This window comes from Bidens hawaiensis, unplaced genomic scaffold (assembly GCF_021521415.1).
Source record: "Bidens hawaiensis isolate Kalapana, Puna unplaced genomic scaffold, B.hawaiensis_p1.1 tig00002123_1, whole genome shotgun sequence".
Taxonomy (NCBI): Eukaryota; Viridiplantae; Streptophyta; class Magnoliopsida; order Asterales; family Asteraceae; genus Bidens; species Bidens hawaiensis.
In genome coordinates, this window is record NW_027491112.1 from 2,363,453 (window position 1) to 2,379,653 (window position 16,201).

At 34.1% G+C, this 16,201-nt stretch overlaps 2 protein-coding genes and 1 pseudogene across 2 annotated transcripts; all 3 read left to right on the top strand.

Annotated features, from left to right (window-relative positions):
• The first annotated feature begins 1,669 nt into the window (after positions 1-1,669).
• Positions 1,670-8,393, top strand: LOC143607273 (uncharacterized). The gene is made up of 7 exons (XM_077082785.1): positions 1,670-1,768; positions 3,271-3,380; positions 5,310-5,478; positions 6,924-7,003; positions 7,769-7,842; positions 7,974-8,224; positions 8,356-8,393. Exons 3-6 carry the CDS (start codon positions 5,391-5,393, stop codon positions 8,095-8,097), a joined length of 366 nt encoding a protein of 121 aa, XP_076938900.1. The 5' UTR covers positions 1,670-1,768; positions 3,271-3,380; positions 5,310-5,390; the 3' UTR covers positions 8,098-8,224; positions 8,356-8,393.
• A 7-nt stretch (positions 8,394-8,400) lies between these two features.
• LOC143607263 (increased DNA methylation 1-like) lies at positions 8,401-11,432 on the top strand. The gene is made up of 13 exons (XM_077082777.1): positions 8,401-8,445; positions 8,573-8,920; positions 9,003-9,172; positions 9,245-9,334; positions 9,425-9,563; positions 9,649-9,712; positions 9,797-9,853; positions 9,940-10,185; positions 10,371-10,435; positions 10,526-10,582; positions 10,676-10,769; positions 10,888-11,028; positions 11,110-11,432. Exons 2-13 carry the CDS (start codon positions 8,880-8,882, stop codon positions 11,206-11,208), a joined length of 1,263 nt encoding a protein of 420 aa, XP_076938892.1. The 5' UTR covers positions 8,401-8,445; positions 8,573-8,879; the 3' UTR covers positions 11,209-11,432.
• A 2,543-nt stretch (positions 11,433-13,975) lies between these two features.
• LOC143605632 (UDP-glycosyltransferase 73C4 pseudogene) lies at positions 13,976-15,486 on the top strand (annotated as a pseudogene).
• Positions 15,487-16,201: the final 715 nt, after the last annotated feature.

Genomic DNA, 16,201 nt, shown 5'->3' on the forward strand with positions numbered 1-16,201 from the left:
ATTTCTAATAACACGCTTACACGTAAAAAAAGTAGTTTTTTTTAAAAAACAAAAACATAACATATGGAAGTAAGGAAAACACATATGGTTGAAATTACTAGATATCTGAACCTTTAAGATTTAAAATAAATCTCAGAAAAACAAAATAAACAAATACATCAACCATATTAAGTTACGGATAACTCTTAGCAACGTGTATCAAGTTGTTATCTAAAAACGACTAAAAAGTATAAACAATAACTACAAGCTCGTTATAAAAACCTTATGACCGTCAAAAGATGGACTCAAAATCGACTTACTACAAAACGATTACATACTTTGGAAATTCTTTATGATGCATTTTTCTTGTTGTTATCTATTACCAAAGAAGAACTCTGTGCATCCTCTTCAAGCATCGCGAAGATGCCGATCATTCTCATAAACAATATAATCAAGGTAGTAACCTCAAAACTTCATTGTATGGCATATCAAACTAACATTGAATGTTTCTCTCCGCACACACGCAAGATTTAGTTGCTACCTACAAAGGAATATCTTAAGTCTAATCCAGTCAGTAACAACTATGACAGTTACAAAGAAAATTTATGAATGAAAGTTTATTCATAAACACAAAGCACAAAGGTAAGTAATCATAGATATGATTTGCTTGTATATATTTCACCATCCTGAAAGCTATATGGTGCTCATGTTCCATTAGTTAACGTCATGTCTATCTTGTTACTTTGTAAACAACTATGGCGGTTACAAAGAAAATTTACAATAAATACTTTATTCATAAACACAAAACATAAACGCGAGTAAGTAACTTATCATGTGATTTGTTTGTATAGAGATATTTCATATTTCACCATCGGAAAGCTATCTGATACTCATGTTTCATTAGTTAAGGTCATGCACGACCTCAATACTAATGTTACGGTACAAAACTTACAACCAACTGTTTGAATACATCTTATCAATAAATTTGATATATCTTTTCAATAGATTCAATCCGCGACGAGCTTGGTAGTCGGTACCATATAAGTAACAATCCTTAATTTTTCAAAACCTTGGTACCGACACTGAAAATGTTCAGCTTAGTACGCGAAAATTCAGTAAATATCGGTATCGAACTGAATAACACCGATTCCCAAACCTCAGATAGTTAGTACATGTCTTTCGATACAGTACAATACCAGAGGTGGGCAAAAGAACTGGGTTAACCAAATTGACCCGAAAATCAAATCAAAACCGAACCGGTTTGAAACCGATTTTATAAAAACCTGTTTGGAACCGACTGAAACCGTATGTTTGGAACCGGTTTGTAATTTTTCCACCGAAACCAGTTCCAAACCGTTTAGCCGAACCAAAACCGAACAAAAACCGAACCGAAACCTAGTCAAGAAACCGGTTTCAACTGAACCGAAACCGATCATAAACCGGTTTTGATTGGGTTCAACCCAAACTGGTTTTCGACTTTAAACGAATTTGTGTCACTAGATTCAATCGATTTAACCTTATAAAATGTAATTAAAAACGGAAACAAATTGAATTGAAATGGTAGGGAAAATAGGATGTATGAATAATAATTATGAGTATGAAACCCTAACCCCCAAATTCAAATTCAAATTCAAATTCAATCCTTATTATGTTCATAATAATATTATCAATCATCATCTGCATGTAACTGAATTAATTCGTCATCATGATTTTCGATCGAAGAAGAAGAGGAATGATTTGCTTTCGAACGCTATGGCGGTTCAAACAGTCAACAATTTGGAGCTCAAAGGTATCTGCTGCCTACTCATTGTTATTTTATTATTATTATTTTTTGTTTCTATTATTATTATTTGTTGTTTCTTTATGAAATGAATTAAACACAGAAATATGCCAATTCATGCACTATAATCCAGGGTTGTAAACGAACCGAACGAACACGAACGAGACCTTGTTCATGTTCGCTTGTTAAGGAAATAATGTGTTCACGAACACTTACCGAACGAGATTGTATGTTCGTGTACGTTCATTAAGGAAATGAATGTGTTCACGAAGTTCACGAACACAAATAAAATCGGTAGAGCCTAGAGATTGAGGCCGATGTATTCATCAGTGTGAATAATGAAAGCCTGTAAATGAATAAGGGCATGTTCGTGTTTGTGTTCGTTCATTTAACTTTAAATGGATACGAACATAGTTGAATAGATATTTATGTTCATGTTCGTTATTTAAAAAATGAACATTTGAGTTCGTTCATGTTCGTTTATTTAAAATTTAAACGAATATAACCATAACTGAACAAAGATAAACGAACATAGATGAACAAATGTAAATGAACACAAACACACATAAACGAATATAAATGAAAACACTTAAATAAACACAAATTAACAAATATAAAACCTTTTAAGTAGATGACTCATCCAGATAATATTTAACTATTTTCTATTAATAGATAAACAAACATAGATAAACGAACATAAACGAACGTTCATGAACATAAATGAACGAATGGAACATGTGTTCATGTTCGTTCGTGTATTAAATAAATGAACATAAACAAACTTCCCGCCGAACTGTTCATGTCATAGGCCTACACTTTATATATCTGATCATAGTCTGTATATATACATACATATACAGGGGTTATACATATTTGAGTGTTTATTCTGCAATTTTTTACTTCAATTTGGTTGTGGATACTTTAGAACCAATAACATTATATGTTGTGAACCGCCTTAACTATTATAACTAGAATGCGCATCGTCTGTGTTTCAGTATGTTCAAGATTTACTTTTGAAATGCGCACATTGTTATACTAAAGAGTGGGGAGAGAGAAATAAACCATTCTTTTCAATTTTACCCTTTTAATTCAAGCACTATGTACATGTATTTATGCGGTTCTCAACATAGTATTGGTTATTAAATAAATGCATTACGCATCACTATACATACATGCATGTAATTCTTTCTAAATGCACAATATTATGTAAAAAAAAAGTCCTTTAGCTTGCTTTTCTTTATGGGAGGTGATTTATACATAACTTTTTTAGGTCCATAAACCATGTTTTTTTTTATTTTTTATTTTTTTATTATGACCATAACACCATCACCTTTTGACAGTGGTGTACATGATTTTGGTGGTGTGGGGGTATTATGGTAAAATGCCAAAGGTTGGTGTTGTGTATGCTTGTATGGATCAAAGAGAGGTACATACAATTATGGAGACTTTTAAGTCTTTAGACCACAATTATGTTAATAAATCACATAATTTATCCTCTTGACTTAATCAAGGTTCTAAAGTTTGGAAGCAAATGGTTATCTTGCTCGAGGGGATCAGTATATGATGCAACGTTGTGAATGCAATGCCAGAACACTACTTGCCTTGCAGTTGTGCTAATGAGGTATTGTTGCTTAAACCTTTTAGCATTGCAACTTTTTTGGGACATATTTTGTTGTGTTGAGATTCTAGTATGGTGAGTTGTTTTATATACTCAGGGGTATGGTCAATATATAACCAATTTTAAGTAGAGAGAGATGAAAATTTCATAGATATTTATGCCTATTGCTTTAAACGTGATACATAAAACGTTTTATTAACCACCTCGTTAGTCTCTCACTACATGCTATTATCTTCAATAGTTCAATGTACAACCCACAAGTGTTTTTTTTGTGCTTAAAAATTGGTTACGTGTTGAAAATATATGCTTAAAATTGGGCTCTCGCAGTTTTCCGCTAAAATATTTTGCTTAATTTCGTTAAAGATAATGCAGGTGATCGTTTCTCTCTAAATTTATAAGAGCATGATAATTGATAAACAAGTCAGCCATTATTAGCGTGCCATCACTTGGTAAATGACTTATCAAATCTACAAATTATTTGCTTTTTTTACTTAATATCCCACATTTCTCTATTTTCATGTAACACGTTAAATGCACATTATGCACTTACCGAGATGTATATACACTGTTACATGCATCTAGCTATTGAAAGATTTAGTGGAATTGGAATATAAATTTGAAGTCCATTCCTTAACCTGTTTTGTTGAGAAATGGATGACATTGAAAAGAATTGATTCCTTCATATTCCTCAGCTCAAGGAATTGCCCATAACATTCGTTTCTTCCGTGGGCTCTTTTCGTAATAGGCACAGAAAGTAATACTAGTCCCTAAATTTAATTAAAAACCTAATATAATTAGCAATTAAAATCATCCACCTAACATTAAAAATTTTAAAAACCTTTTAATATGGTATACCATCAAAAAATCAATTATAATTAGTTGTAGTATATTAATTCTACTTGATTAAATAAGCTCACCGGTAAAACGGAGTCCAAATAAGAAAAGACAGCCCAAAACAAAAGAGAAAAGAAAGTCTGACAATAAGGAAAAGAAGGCCAACAATAAGGAAAAGAAGCCCAGAGCAAAAAAATCGACACCTTTCCACTTACTTTTTTTTTGCACTCTAGTTTAATCAGTTATTCTTCTGGAATACCCAAAAATTTACTTTCTTACGTGTTGATGTATGATTTAGGAGGTAATTTATTATATCAGTATAAACATCAAATCAGGCACGCAAATTCTCTTTCATGCATTTCATTGTATGCTTTAAAAGTATGATTGTTTAAACTTTAGTTCATTTTTAATGTTTAGTTCTTATATTTTATATGCATCTCGAAAAGAGGTACATTTAGCTCCATTGTTTATTTATCTCAGTCCTAAATCAAATTTTGATGACACTAATAAGACTAAAGATTATAGCAGTTTCATGGAAATGATGATTCAAGTCCAACAACATTGTAGGCGCTGACTATTTTATAAAGTCATGTAGGAGTTTAATATACAGGACTATGTTGTCAAAAGGATTCGGGTATGCGCCTAATCATGCAGTAGTTAAATTTAGGGGACTATGTCGTCAAAAGCTCTTTGGGGCCTAGGCCTTCATGCGATGGCGAGGCGATGCGTGGGGAAACGCCTTGCTGCCATTCAGGCGCTCTGCCGACATTCGGGTAAAATTTTGGCCAAATCTTGAAGTTTTGTTAAATTTATTCAAAATTTTGGGCAAGCCAGCTTGAAACATCCAAAAATTACTTGGAATCAACCTAAACTAGCCCTAACAAGCCTAAAACATGCCAAAACCCCCAAAAATGGAATGTTTATGTTATGCGCCTTGCTTATCTCGGGCCCTTGCTTTTTAAGAGCCTTGCGCCTAGGCCCAAGGCTAACCATTTTTATCTCGAGTTATGGGACAAAAATGTTTATTTGGAATACAATTTGATATTTTTAGAAGAAAAGGTACCAATCTTTTGATATTTTCTGTTTTGTCTTTTGTAGTGACAACCTGCAACTCCTTTTGGGATTTGGAGCTGGATTTATCTTAGCAGATTTTAAACTCCATAAAAATGAGAGATGTAGATGAAGGAAGCTATCTCTTCTTTCATGCTTGCGACAAAATGCATAACAAATTCTACTATGGCATCCAATATTCTTTACAAGTTATTAGGTACCAAATTACAACTTATTCTTTATAACGATCGCACTCCTGAATATCTTGTTAGTATAGATTCGACATTGAATAAGTACACGTAACTAAGGCCCTTTCATAGAAGTTTAGGGTATTATTGTCCATTTTGTGGTTACATATTGGCTTGAAGTGTGGATGAAATTTCATGGTATATAAAATTGACAATTGTAGGTTGCAAAGATTCTATCCACTGATTGATAGATTAATTTAAAGTAAAACAATATGTAAGCATACTGTTTAAGACCTCTCAACTTTCTTGAAATAGCAAGCTTGCATCTATACTTCACACTCATAAGTATGCTATTTTTTATTTCTAGTGTAGCCAGAGTCATTGGTTCAAATACAATAGTAGGTAGAACTTATGAGATACCTCGGTCAATGTTATCTAATAAGTTTTTATACCCATTATATTTTAGTAGTATTTTTTTATGTTTTCTATTTATTTTTCGTTGCATGAAAATATGATTCGCCACGTTAGCTGGATCACTATTTTATATTGTACATGTTAAAAATGGTTTTAGTTGGGGTCTCAATTGGAGCACCTCTTTATCCCCTGGCATAGAGGAAAAGTTTGCCTTCATCCCACCCGCCCCAAACTCTATAAATAGCTCTGCTATGAGTGAGATTTTACTGGGTATGCTTGTTTGTTTGCAAGTTCATAGGTCTTGCCTTACCTCTTTTTCAAATAACACAAGACCATTTATGTAACGCCCTGTTTGCGGTGTGCGCATATAATTTATGTATGTGTGGGTCCGCCGGGGGGGGGATGAAATTGCACTACTTTTGACGTTTTTTTTACTAATTTAGTGAAAATAAAGTTAAAAGTAGCGGAAGGTTAATCAGGCATCATGTGGTGGCGTTGATAGCCGAAAGACAAGGTGCATGCACTAATCGACCGATGGTTGAGTGTTATGTGCTTTATGCCTAAGGCTTGATGCAAAGCTACTATCGAGCTGTGGGTCTCACCGGAAGCAGCCTCTCTATTCCTACGGGGTAGATGTAAGACTGTCTACATCTTACCCTCCTCAGACCCTACCATAGCTTTGCTATTGGTGGGATTTACTGAGTACGATGATAATGATGATGATAAGACCATATATGTAATAAATTTTGGGTATAAGTTTTATGCATTGATTGTAATGAACAATTTCTCATTTTGAAACATTTTCATTGCTTATAGTTGACCCTCTACAATAAGAAATTTTACATTCTTGTGTATTATAAAAAATGAGATTTTAAATTTGAAAATAAAAATTTTACATTTTACGTCTTTTGTAAACATGTTTACACTTAAAAACCTGCGTTTGGGTTTATGATTTGACAATGTGGTTGGGTGTTCGAGTCCTTTAAAGACAAAACTTCATTTTAGTGAGTGCTTTAAATAGCCCCCCGTCACACAGTCGACTTTATTCCTGCCTTTTTAGGGTTTGTATTTCATCAGCCCCTTCTCATCGCAGCGGTGCCACCGATGACCGATCGTCTCTCTCTTCCATCTGCATCCAAGGTATACCGATTCTCCACTCTATGCATCTGTTGTCTGCGTTTATTTCATTCTCTATTGGGATCGTGTATATACTACATGATCGGATTTTTCTGAATCTATAAACCAATAATTTTCTATAATTGAAGCTATCGTTGAAATCGGAGGTAGAGATGGAAGTTTACTTATCGATCTGGTTTGTTGGATATTTATCCGCAAACAAGTGTTCAATTACACCTCATAAAGGAGTGCTTATATGGATTTGTTGCTAATTTAGTGTCAACATTTTTCAGTGTGTGTTGATTGTTGTAAAGATCTAGTGTAATTGTCAATTTTAATGAATCGAATCAGTATTGATGTCAATCGCTTAATGTTTGAAGCATAGTTCTTTTTAAAAAACGGAGTCCTTATTTCTCATAAAGCTTTCATCTTTGGTAAATATCTCTTTCTTTTCTTGCTCTACCAAATTAAAGTTTTCAGTCATGTTGTAATTTAACTTTGAAGCTAGAGTTTGTATTTAATACATCAGCATATGTAGTTCATTTAAGGTTTAGATTTGAAGTAAATTGATTAAAGGTTGGCATATCTGCAAATTTTGGTCCCCAAAACAAGTATGCAGTTACTAACCCGTCAATTTCATTTTGTAAACAGTTGATAAAAGAGAAATTGAAATTTTATTATATTTAGGCAACTACTTGTCTATATCTATCCTTTATTTATATAAGACAATATCAAGTTTATGGCCTTTCTAATACCTCTTTTCCTTGTCATCCTTTGATGTTTACACAGTTTTATAACTTTGGTATTATGGATATTGATATGCTTGAGCTTGAAGATCAGAGTCTCACGAATGTGATGAAAATGTGAGTTTTCTGTTAAACTCAACAAGATAGACCAGACCTCATAATGTCCATCTCTGTTTTGACATTTTTATGGTGTGAGTCCGTTAAAGACAATACTCATATAAATTAATCTTTGTTTTTTGTTGATTCAGATCATCAGAGTCTACTTCCAAAAAGGGATCACACAAGAACTCAGCTAAAAAGACCTCAAATGAAAAGAATGATCCAAGAATGACATCCAAGTTGGTTTTTGATGATAATCAGTTACCTCATTAATCATACATCATCGTTCAGGAAACTAACTTTTTGTCATCCTTTGATGTTTACACAGTTTTAACTTGGGTATTATGGATATTGATATGCTTGAGCTTGAAGATCAGAGTCTCACGAATGTGATGAAAATGTGAGTTTTCTTTTAAACTCAACAAGATAGACCAGACCTCATAATGTCCATCTCTGTTTTGACATTTTTATGGCGTGAGTCCGTTAAAGACAATACTCATATAAATTAATCTATGTTTTGTGTTGATTCAGATCATCAGAGTCTACTTCCAAAAAGAGATCACACAAGAACTCAACTAAAAAGACCTCAAATGAAAAGAATGATCCAAGAATAACATCCAAGTTGGTTTTTGATGATAATCAGTTACCTCATTAATCATACATCATCGTTCAGGAAACTAACTTTTTGTGTGTGTGTGCGTGTTTTATTTATTTATTTATTTATTTTTGATGTTTTTCAATTTTCTAGGGATCGAAAGAAGCATAAGTTGGTACTCCAGGATAAACAATTACCTGATGGACTTGAACTAATTTATATATCTAAAGGGAAGGTAGTGAATTTCTTTAACACACATGCTAATTGTATACAACTATATTATATTATTATTTCAGTGAACTAATATTCTTTTATTGACAGAAACTGTTAAATGGTTCTACAAAGGGACGCAAGATATTCTGCTATCACTGCAACACAGCGGTAACTGTTTTTTGAGCTTTTGACTCTTAGCGTATAAGAAAAAATAACTTTTATAATTTTTCAATAGGTTAGCCCCACAATGTTTGAAAGTCATGCTGGGAGGTCCCAATGTAAAAAACCGTGAGTTTCTCCACTAAACAAATGAGCACGTTTCCTTGAATTTTTCAGGATAATTTATTGATCTTTTTTTTAATATTGTCAGATTTCAGCATATCTACCTGGTTGAAAGTAAAATGCGGCTCCTTCAATACGCATCTTATATAAAGCTAACTTCTCAAAAAAGGGTAGAGAGCAATGATCTCCTGTGCACGGTTTGTCAGAAAAGTGGAGACCTAGTGTTTTGTGACGGATGCCCTAGGTCTTTTCATGAAGGTAGAGTTTAAATTGAGTATTGAAATTATTTTAACTGTAATTTCATCATATCTTATTCTTTTGCTCATCCAGAATGCATGTCTGACCCAATCTTCATAGCCGGGAAACACTTTTGCGAACCATGCCAATTATCTATGAAGTGGCTGGTACCCAAGGCCAATCCTGTTGAAGGTGAAGGTGAAACATTTTATGGACTGGAGGCCATTACTTTGAAAGATGGAACAGTTTCTAAACCAAAGGGAAAAGCTGTACATGATGGAACGGTTTCTAAACCAAAGGGAAAAGCTGTACATGATGGGACGGTTTCTGGATCGAAGGGCAAAGAAAAGACTGCAGAACCGGGCATTCAGATTGAGGATGAAGTTAAGCAGATTGCTTGTGTTTTATGCAGGTAACTTTGCTATTCAATAAACACCATTATTATTTGTAGTTTATCAAGTCATGTAATCTTGTTTGAATAACTTTGTTATATACAGAACATATGACTATAATGAAGGTAAAGATGTTTTTAATGATCTGACGGCTATTGTTTGTGAGCAGGTTTGTGGATCGTTGCAACTTTAGTTTAATTTTATACTTATTATTATTAAAGTTATCCTTTATAGCCTTTTTCATGCCTCACAGTGTGAAAAGGAATTTCATATTGGATGTCTGAAGAAAGACATGAATGTTGTTCTCACGGTTAGTGAATATGCATAAATTACTTTCCTTTCATATAATAATAATGAATTTGTGTTATATTTGACATGTACGTTCATGTGATGTAGAAACTGCCAGCTGACGCGTGGTACTGCAGTGAGGATTGTGCGAGCCTTCACTCAGTTATCAAGCTTTTGGTAGAATGTGGAACGCTGAAGGCTAAGGATTGGTATATGAACAGAGCCAGCGAGAAGTTGAAGGGCTGTGAAGCTGACAATATGAAAGATGCTGATATGAGTTGGTTTATTTTTACCGGCAAGGATGCTTGTGCAGAGCATGAGAAGTTGATTCCAACAGCAATTGAGATACTTCATGTCAGTTTTTATTATTGTATATTATTATTATTATTATTGTTATTGTTATTGTTATTGTTTTTATTATTATTATTATTATTATTATTATTATTATTATTATTATTATTACTATTATCATACTACAAATTCATTGTAAAGGATGATTTGTTACAATTTATCCTGTGGTTACAAATTCATGTCAAAAGGAGTGCTTCGGTCCGATCACTGATTTTGAGACTAAAAAAGATTTCATCAAAACAATGGCAAAGGGGTATGTATTCAAACTCAAAATACTTGCTATTTTTTATTCGGAATTTTAGATGCAAGTGTTTTTATGTTTCTTTAACTCTGCAACTAACAGAGGCAAGATGGGTTCGTCTGACTTCTTTGGAGTATATAATGCGTTGTTGAGAGTAGAGTAAAGCCACACTTCTCATAATTCTATCTATTTATATTTATGTGCTTATTGGCTTCTTTGAATTGTAATATATATATTATGCTGATTTGGCAGTAAAGAAGTGGTTACAGCTGGCTTGTTCCGCGTATATGGGCGTGAATTTGCAGAACTTTCCCTCGTTGGAACCACAGAACGTTACCGACGGAAGGTGCGTTAATCTTTAATTTGAGTTGTTGAATCAACTCGCATACAAAATAAATCAAATTAAACAAAAGTAAATTAATATTTTATTATTTTGTGAATAATGTTAAATTAAATTTTTCCAGGGCTACTTCCAAGTTTTCATGGCGTGTTTCGAGACTCTGCTTTCTCTGCTACGAGTTAAGAAGATCGTGATTCCGGCCGCCACCGATGCCAAGAGCATGTGGATAAAAAGTTTTGGTTTTACCGAAATACCCCCGAAAACGGTATGTTGTTTTCTTATGTGTTTTGCTTGAAATTTTCTTCATTTGAAAGTACAACTCACGTGTGGTTTGGTCGGGTTTTAGCTAGAGGATTATAAGGAAACATACACATCGATGGTGGCGTTTCAGGAAACAACCTTGCTACAAAGGGACGTCCCGCAAGGTATCGTGTCTAGTATGTGAAGCTGTGAGTCGTTTGCTAGTCTCTAAATGATGTTGACTTTTTTAGATATGTTTAATGGCCTTGATTTGGATCAAGATTTGAATGTTTGCTGTTTGAATGTTTATCAAGATTTGGATCTTTTGGTTTGCATCCTACTTTTTTATTTTTGATAACTTTGATATCCTCACTCGAAAACTCACCCTGCTAACTGCTGGGACTGGTAAAACACAACTTATATTCGCTGGTGGATTCAAATCTAGTCTGTGACAGTTGGTATGTGTCAAAAAAGATTTTGAGGCATTTTCTTTGGATATTTTAGTGAAAACTCACGCGACTCACTAATATCTTGCTAACCATTGGGACTAGTAAAATGTTGTTTATACCGGTCGCCTTTTAAGGGGGTGAAAGGCGTAAAGCAGTGAGGGTTGGGTTTGAACCAAATTTGTGACACAGTTGATATGATTTTATACTTTGTGCCGAAAAAGAGGAAGATTTTTAACCGTGGGTTGAATTTTGTTACAATTTCAATGATTTTCAAACTGTTTTATCTTCGTTTTTGCTAAATATCCAGTACAGTAATGTAAAACTCAATTACTTGGAACTGGTTAAAATTTACAATTTTCGTCTTATTTAACGGGTGTAAAATGTTTGTTGCTGTTTAAATCAATGAACATCATTCATTCATAAATGGTTGTAAGGCCAAGTTTGTCTCCCGCTTCATTGATATAAACTGTCTTTTTACGCCCGCTGAATAAGATGGCAATTAAGGGATATTAGATTTTAATAATCACAACTTTGATCTATTGACATGGGACGTAAAAATTAATAATCAAGTAAAACAGAGAGTAATACCCATCACACCAACACAACCCAACATCATTATAACATCACTATGTTTAAGTTCCATCATATCACTGTTACTTCTTGTCTTAAAGATAATGAATTTACCCAAGAGATTAACTTGAACACGACGTTTTAAGGTGCTCAAAATTTTTCGAAGTTTTGTTTCCTCACCAATGTGGGACGATTTCTCACTTGTTCCTTGGTTTTCTTCATTTAATTTTTGTAGCTTTCACAACTTCAAACATACATCTTTGAGCATCGATGTCTCATTCATATAGCCTCCTATTCAGACACTGTTAGTCGTGGGCTTATTCGAACCCATGTTGCTGTGAGTTGGTTACATGGTGGGCACCCATTTAGTTATGAGAAGATGTGAAGTTTGTCTTTTAATTTTAATACATGACCAGCACCAGACCGATGTTTCTTCTACCGAGCCTGTCTATACACTTTTTTCTTTGCCGACGGTGTATCAATGTCGTTGATACGGGTTGGTAATGTGTTAAAAGTAACCATCTGTTCTAACAAAAGTTTTAGCAGAAAAAGGAATATGCATTATACAAATTTTAATGATCTAGAATACTATCTATATAAAAAAAATCCTATGTGTTGCTAATCTCCGGTTGTTCCTCATCCCCTCTCAGTCTCAACCTATCAGATTGCTTGGCTTGTGATTTGAGGCTTCTAATGCAATTGACCCGAATTCACGGGTATGAGTCTCACAAAACCCGGATAGTCCTTAAATGAGTTATAACATCTCATTTATTTGTGAAACCCTTTCATAATCAAACAATAATTTTCGTGTGTCATGGGTCTTGCTAAACCCAGATAGCCTTTAAATGTGTTATATCATCTCATTTATTTGTGAAACTTTTTCATCATCAATCCTAATTTAATTTCTCTTTTCTGCATATTCTCTGTCGCTAGTTTATCCTTTTCATCACCGGTTACTATACGATTACCACCCACCATCATCAACCTCCCCTCTTATGCATCAACAACCGTCTTCACATACATCAACCGCCCTTTTTTAATAAGACAAATATTTGTGATCATGTTTGTTCGTTTAAAAAAATTAACATGTTCGTGTTCGTTTATGTTCGTTCTTTAAAAATCTAAAAAACATACACGTCTCAATTGAAGAGCCCAAACGTTAAAAAACATAATTAACATAACAAACTAATATATATATACACATATATAATCATTAAAAAGTACAAAATAGAAAAACGATTAAAAACAAACACCTAAATAAAGCCTCGTAACTAAAATTCTACTCAACGACGTCGACGAATGATAACTTTGTTTTTAGTAGGATCGGTTTTGCCATTCAAAAGTGGGTGATGACACAACATGTTATCCGCTTACCGGTCTATCTATTGTAATTGTCCTTTTTATTATAATGATGTGTCATTAATATTAAAAAATAATTAAAAACACATGAGAAAACACATGAAATACTTTTATAGTTTCGTATTTCATATTTAAATTTTTTTAATTTTAAAGTTTTATCTATAAGTTTTTTTATACATTTGTGTAATTTTCAATTCCCTATATTGATAAGAAAATAAACAAAATGGTCTAGTCTCTTTTAGCCTCCATTCCCTTTTAGATAAGAAAAACAAAACAAAATGAATTTTATTATACCCAAACATAAATCATTAAACAATAATAATAATAATAATAATAATAATAATAATTCATGGTCTAGTCTCTTTTAGCCACTTTGACCATTCTATGTTAGTTAGTCGTTCTGTTGACTTTTAGTTCTCTTTTACCTCGTGATTTTTTCCTGACCATTAAAGACCAAGGAAGCAAACCTTTGCACGATCTTGACTCATACTTTTCAAAACATATGTCACGTTCCAAGAAGCCTTATTATTATTATTATTACACCAAATCTTACCAAACTAAACTCATACAACAACAATAATAATAATATTAATCATGTCCATCAACAAACTCCACTTCCTCACATAGCCCCTGGCCACAGCATTCCCATGATAGACATGGCCAAACTCCTAGCAAAACAACCCAACATTACGGTCACAATTGCCACCACGCCTCTCAACGTCATTCGTTATAGCGCCACACTAACCGAATCAATCAAATCCGGACTACCCGTTCGTTTCCTTGAGCTCCAGTTTCCAGCCGCAGAAGCTGGCTTACCCGAAGGATGTGAAAGCACGGATAAGATCCCGAGTATGGACTTAGTCCCAAACTTCTTGGCTGCCATTGGCATGCTACAACAAAAGTTGGAAGAACGTTATGAAACGTTAAACCCTCGTCCGAATTGTGTAGTTTCGGATAAGTACATGTCTTGGACGGGTGATTTTGCGGATAAGCATCGTGTTCCTAGAATCATGTTTGATGGGATGAGTTGTTTTAATGAGTTATGTTATAATAATTTGTATGTTTCCGAGGTGTTTAAAGGTTTGCCTGACTCACAACCATTTGTTGTCCCGGGTTTGCCTGATATGATTGAGTTCACAAGAAGCCAACTCCCAGCCGAGTTTAACCCGAGCTCAATTGACACGAGTGAGTTTCGTCAGCGTGCTAGGGATTCCGAAGTGAGGGCTTATGGTGTGGTGATTAATAGTTTTGAGGAGCTAGAACAAGAATATGTTAATGAGTATAAGAAGCTAAGAGGGGGTAAAGTTTGGTGTATCGGACCATTATCACTATGCGATAGTGACAATTCGGCTCAATCTCAAAGAGGAAACATAGCCTCGATCGATGAACAAGAGTGCTTAAACTGGCTTGATTCTCACAAACCCAACTCGGTAATCTATGCTTCTTTTGGGAGCCTTGTGAGGATTAACACCCCACAACTTATTGAGCTTGGGTTAGGCCTAGAAGCGTCAAACCATCCGTTCATTTGGGTGGTTAAATCGGTTCATAGAGAGAAAGAGGTCGAGGAATGGTTAGCGGAAAGTGGGTTCGAGGAGAGGGTTAAAGGTAGAGGGTTTATAATCCGAGGGTGGGCCCCACAAGTGGTAATATTGTCCCACCCTTCAGTTGGAGGGTTTTTAACACATTGTGGTTGGAACTCGACTCTAGAGTCTGTTTCTGCTGGTGTTCCCATGATCACATGGCCACAGTTTGCGGAGCAGTTTATTAATGAGAAGCTTGTAGTGCAAGTGTTGGGGATTGGTGTTAGCATTGGAGCTGATTCTGTTGTTCATGTGGGCGAAGAAGATCGGTTTGGAGTAAAAGTTAAGAGTGAGAGTGTTATGAAGGCTATTGAGAAGGTTATGGACGACGGGATTGAAGGAAACGAGAGACGAAAGAGAGCTAAAGAGCTTGGAATAATAGCTAATAACGCGATACAAGAGGGAGGGTCTTCGCACTTGAACTTGACCTTGTTGATTCAAGACATAATGCATCATGCAAACAAAAATTTAAGTTAAAGGAGTGTTGATGTAACCAATAGGTCGGGTTGCGTGTAACTTGTATCTAGTTCGGATTATTAGCTTTAAGATATCGGTCAAAAACTCGAAATAGATCATGTTGGGTTGAGTTTATAACATATACCTATGGTTTTTTTTCTCTTTTGTTTTTATGTCTTATTATTAAGTTATATTAATGATTAACGTATTCCATTGAATAATATATTCAATTGACTAACCTTGGTTTAGATAACTTTTGAGTTAGGTTACAAATCAAGGACGAATTGATATAACTCACTAAAACGTAAACACATGATAACTTTAATTATTTGGTAATTTAATTTTTGAAATTGATTAATCGTTTGTCTCGTTCCTTGTTTTATCTGCAAGCTGAATGCAAATTGTTTATTTGTTTATTTTATTTTATAGCCTGGATTAATTAGATTGATAGGAGAATAGGGCTACTATTATTTTATTCGCAATTAACATTGTTTTATTCTTTTAACTTTTAAAGTTTCAATCTCTTATGAATATTATTGTATGAATTGAAAGTTTTCTACATTTTGACCAAGTTATTGTTTTGGCAAAACTGCATAGGCAATGTGCATTTGACCATGTCCCAAAGTCCATTCTCTATTAGGGCAGTATAAACCGGAGACCCTGATAGTGTTTGGGTATATCGAATTTGATTCTCATTATTTGCTTTGTAATGTAGGCCTATAAATGGACTAAACAAACACGAAAGGAATAACTGATTCTACTCAACAGAAACTTGTGACTGGTA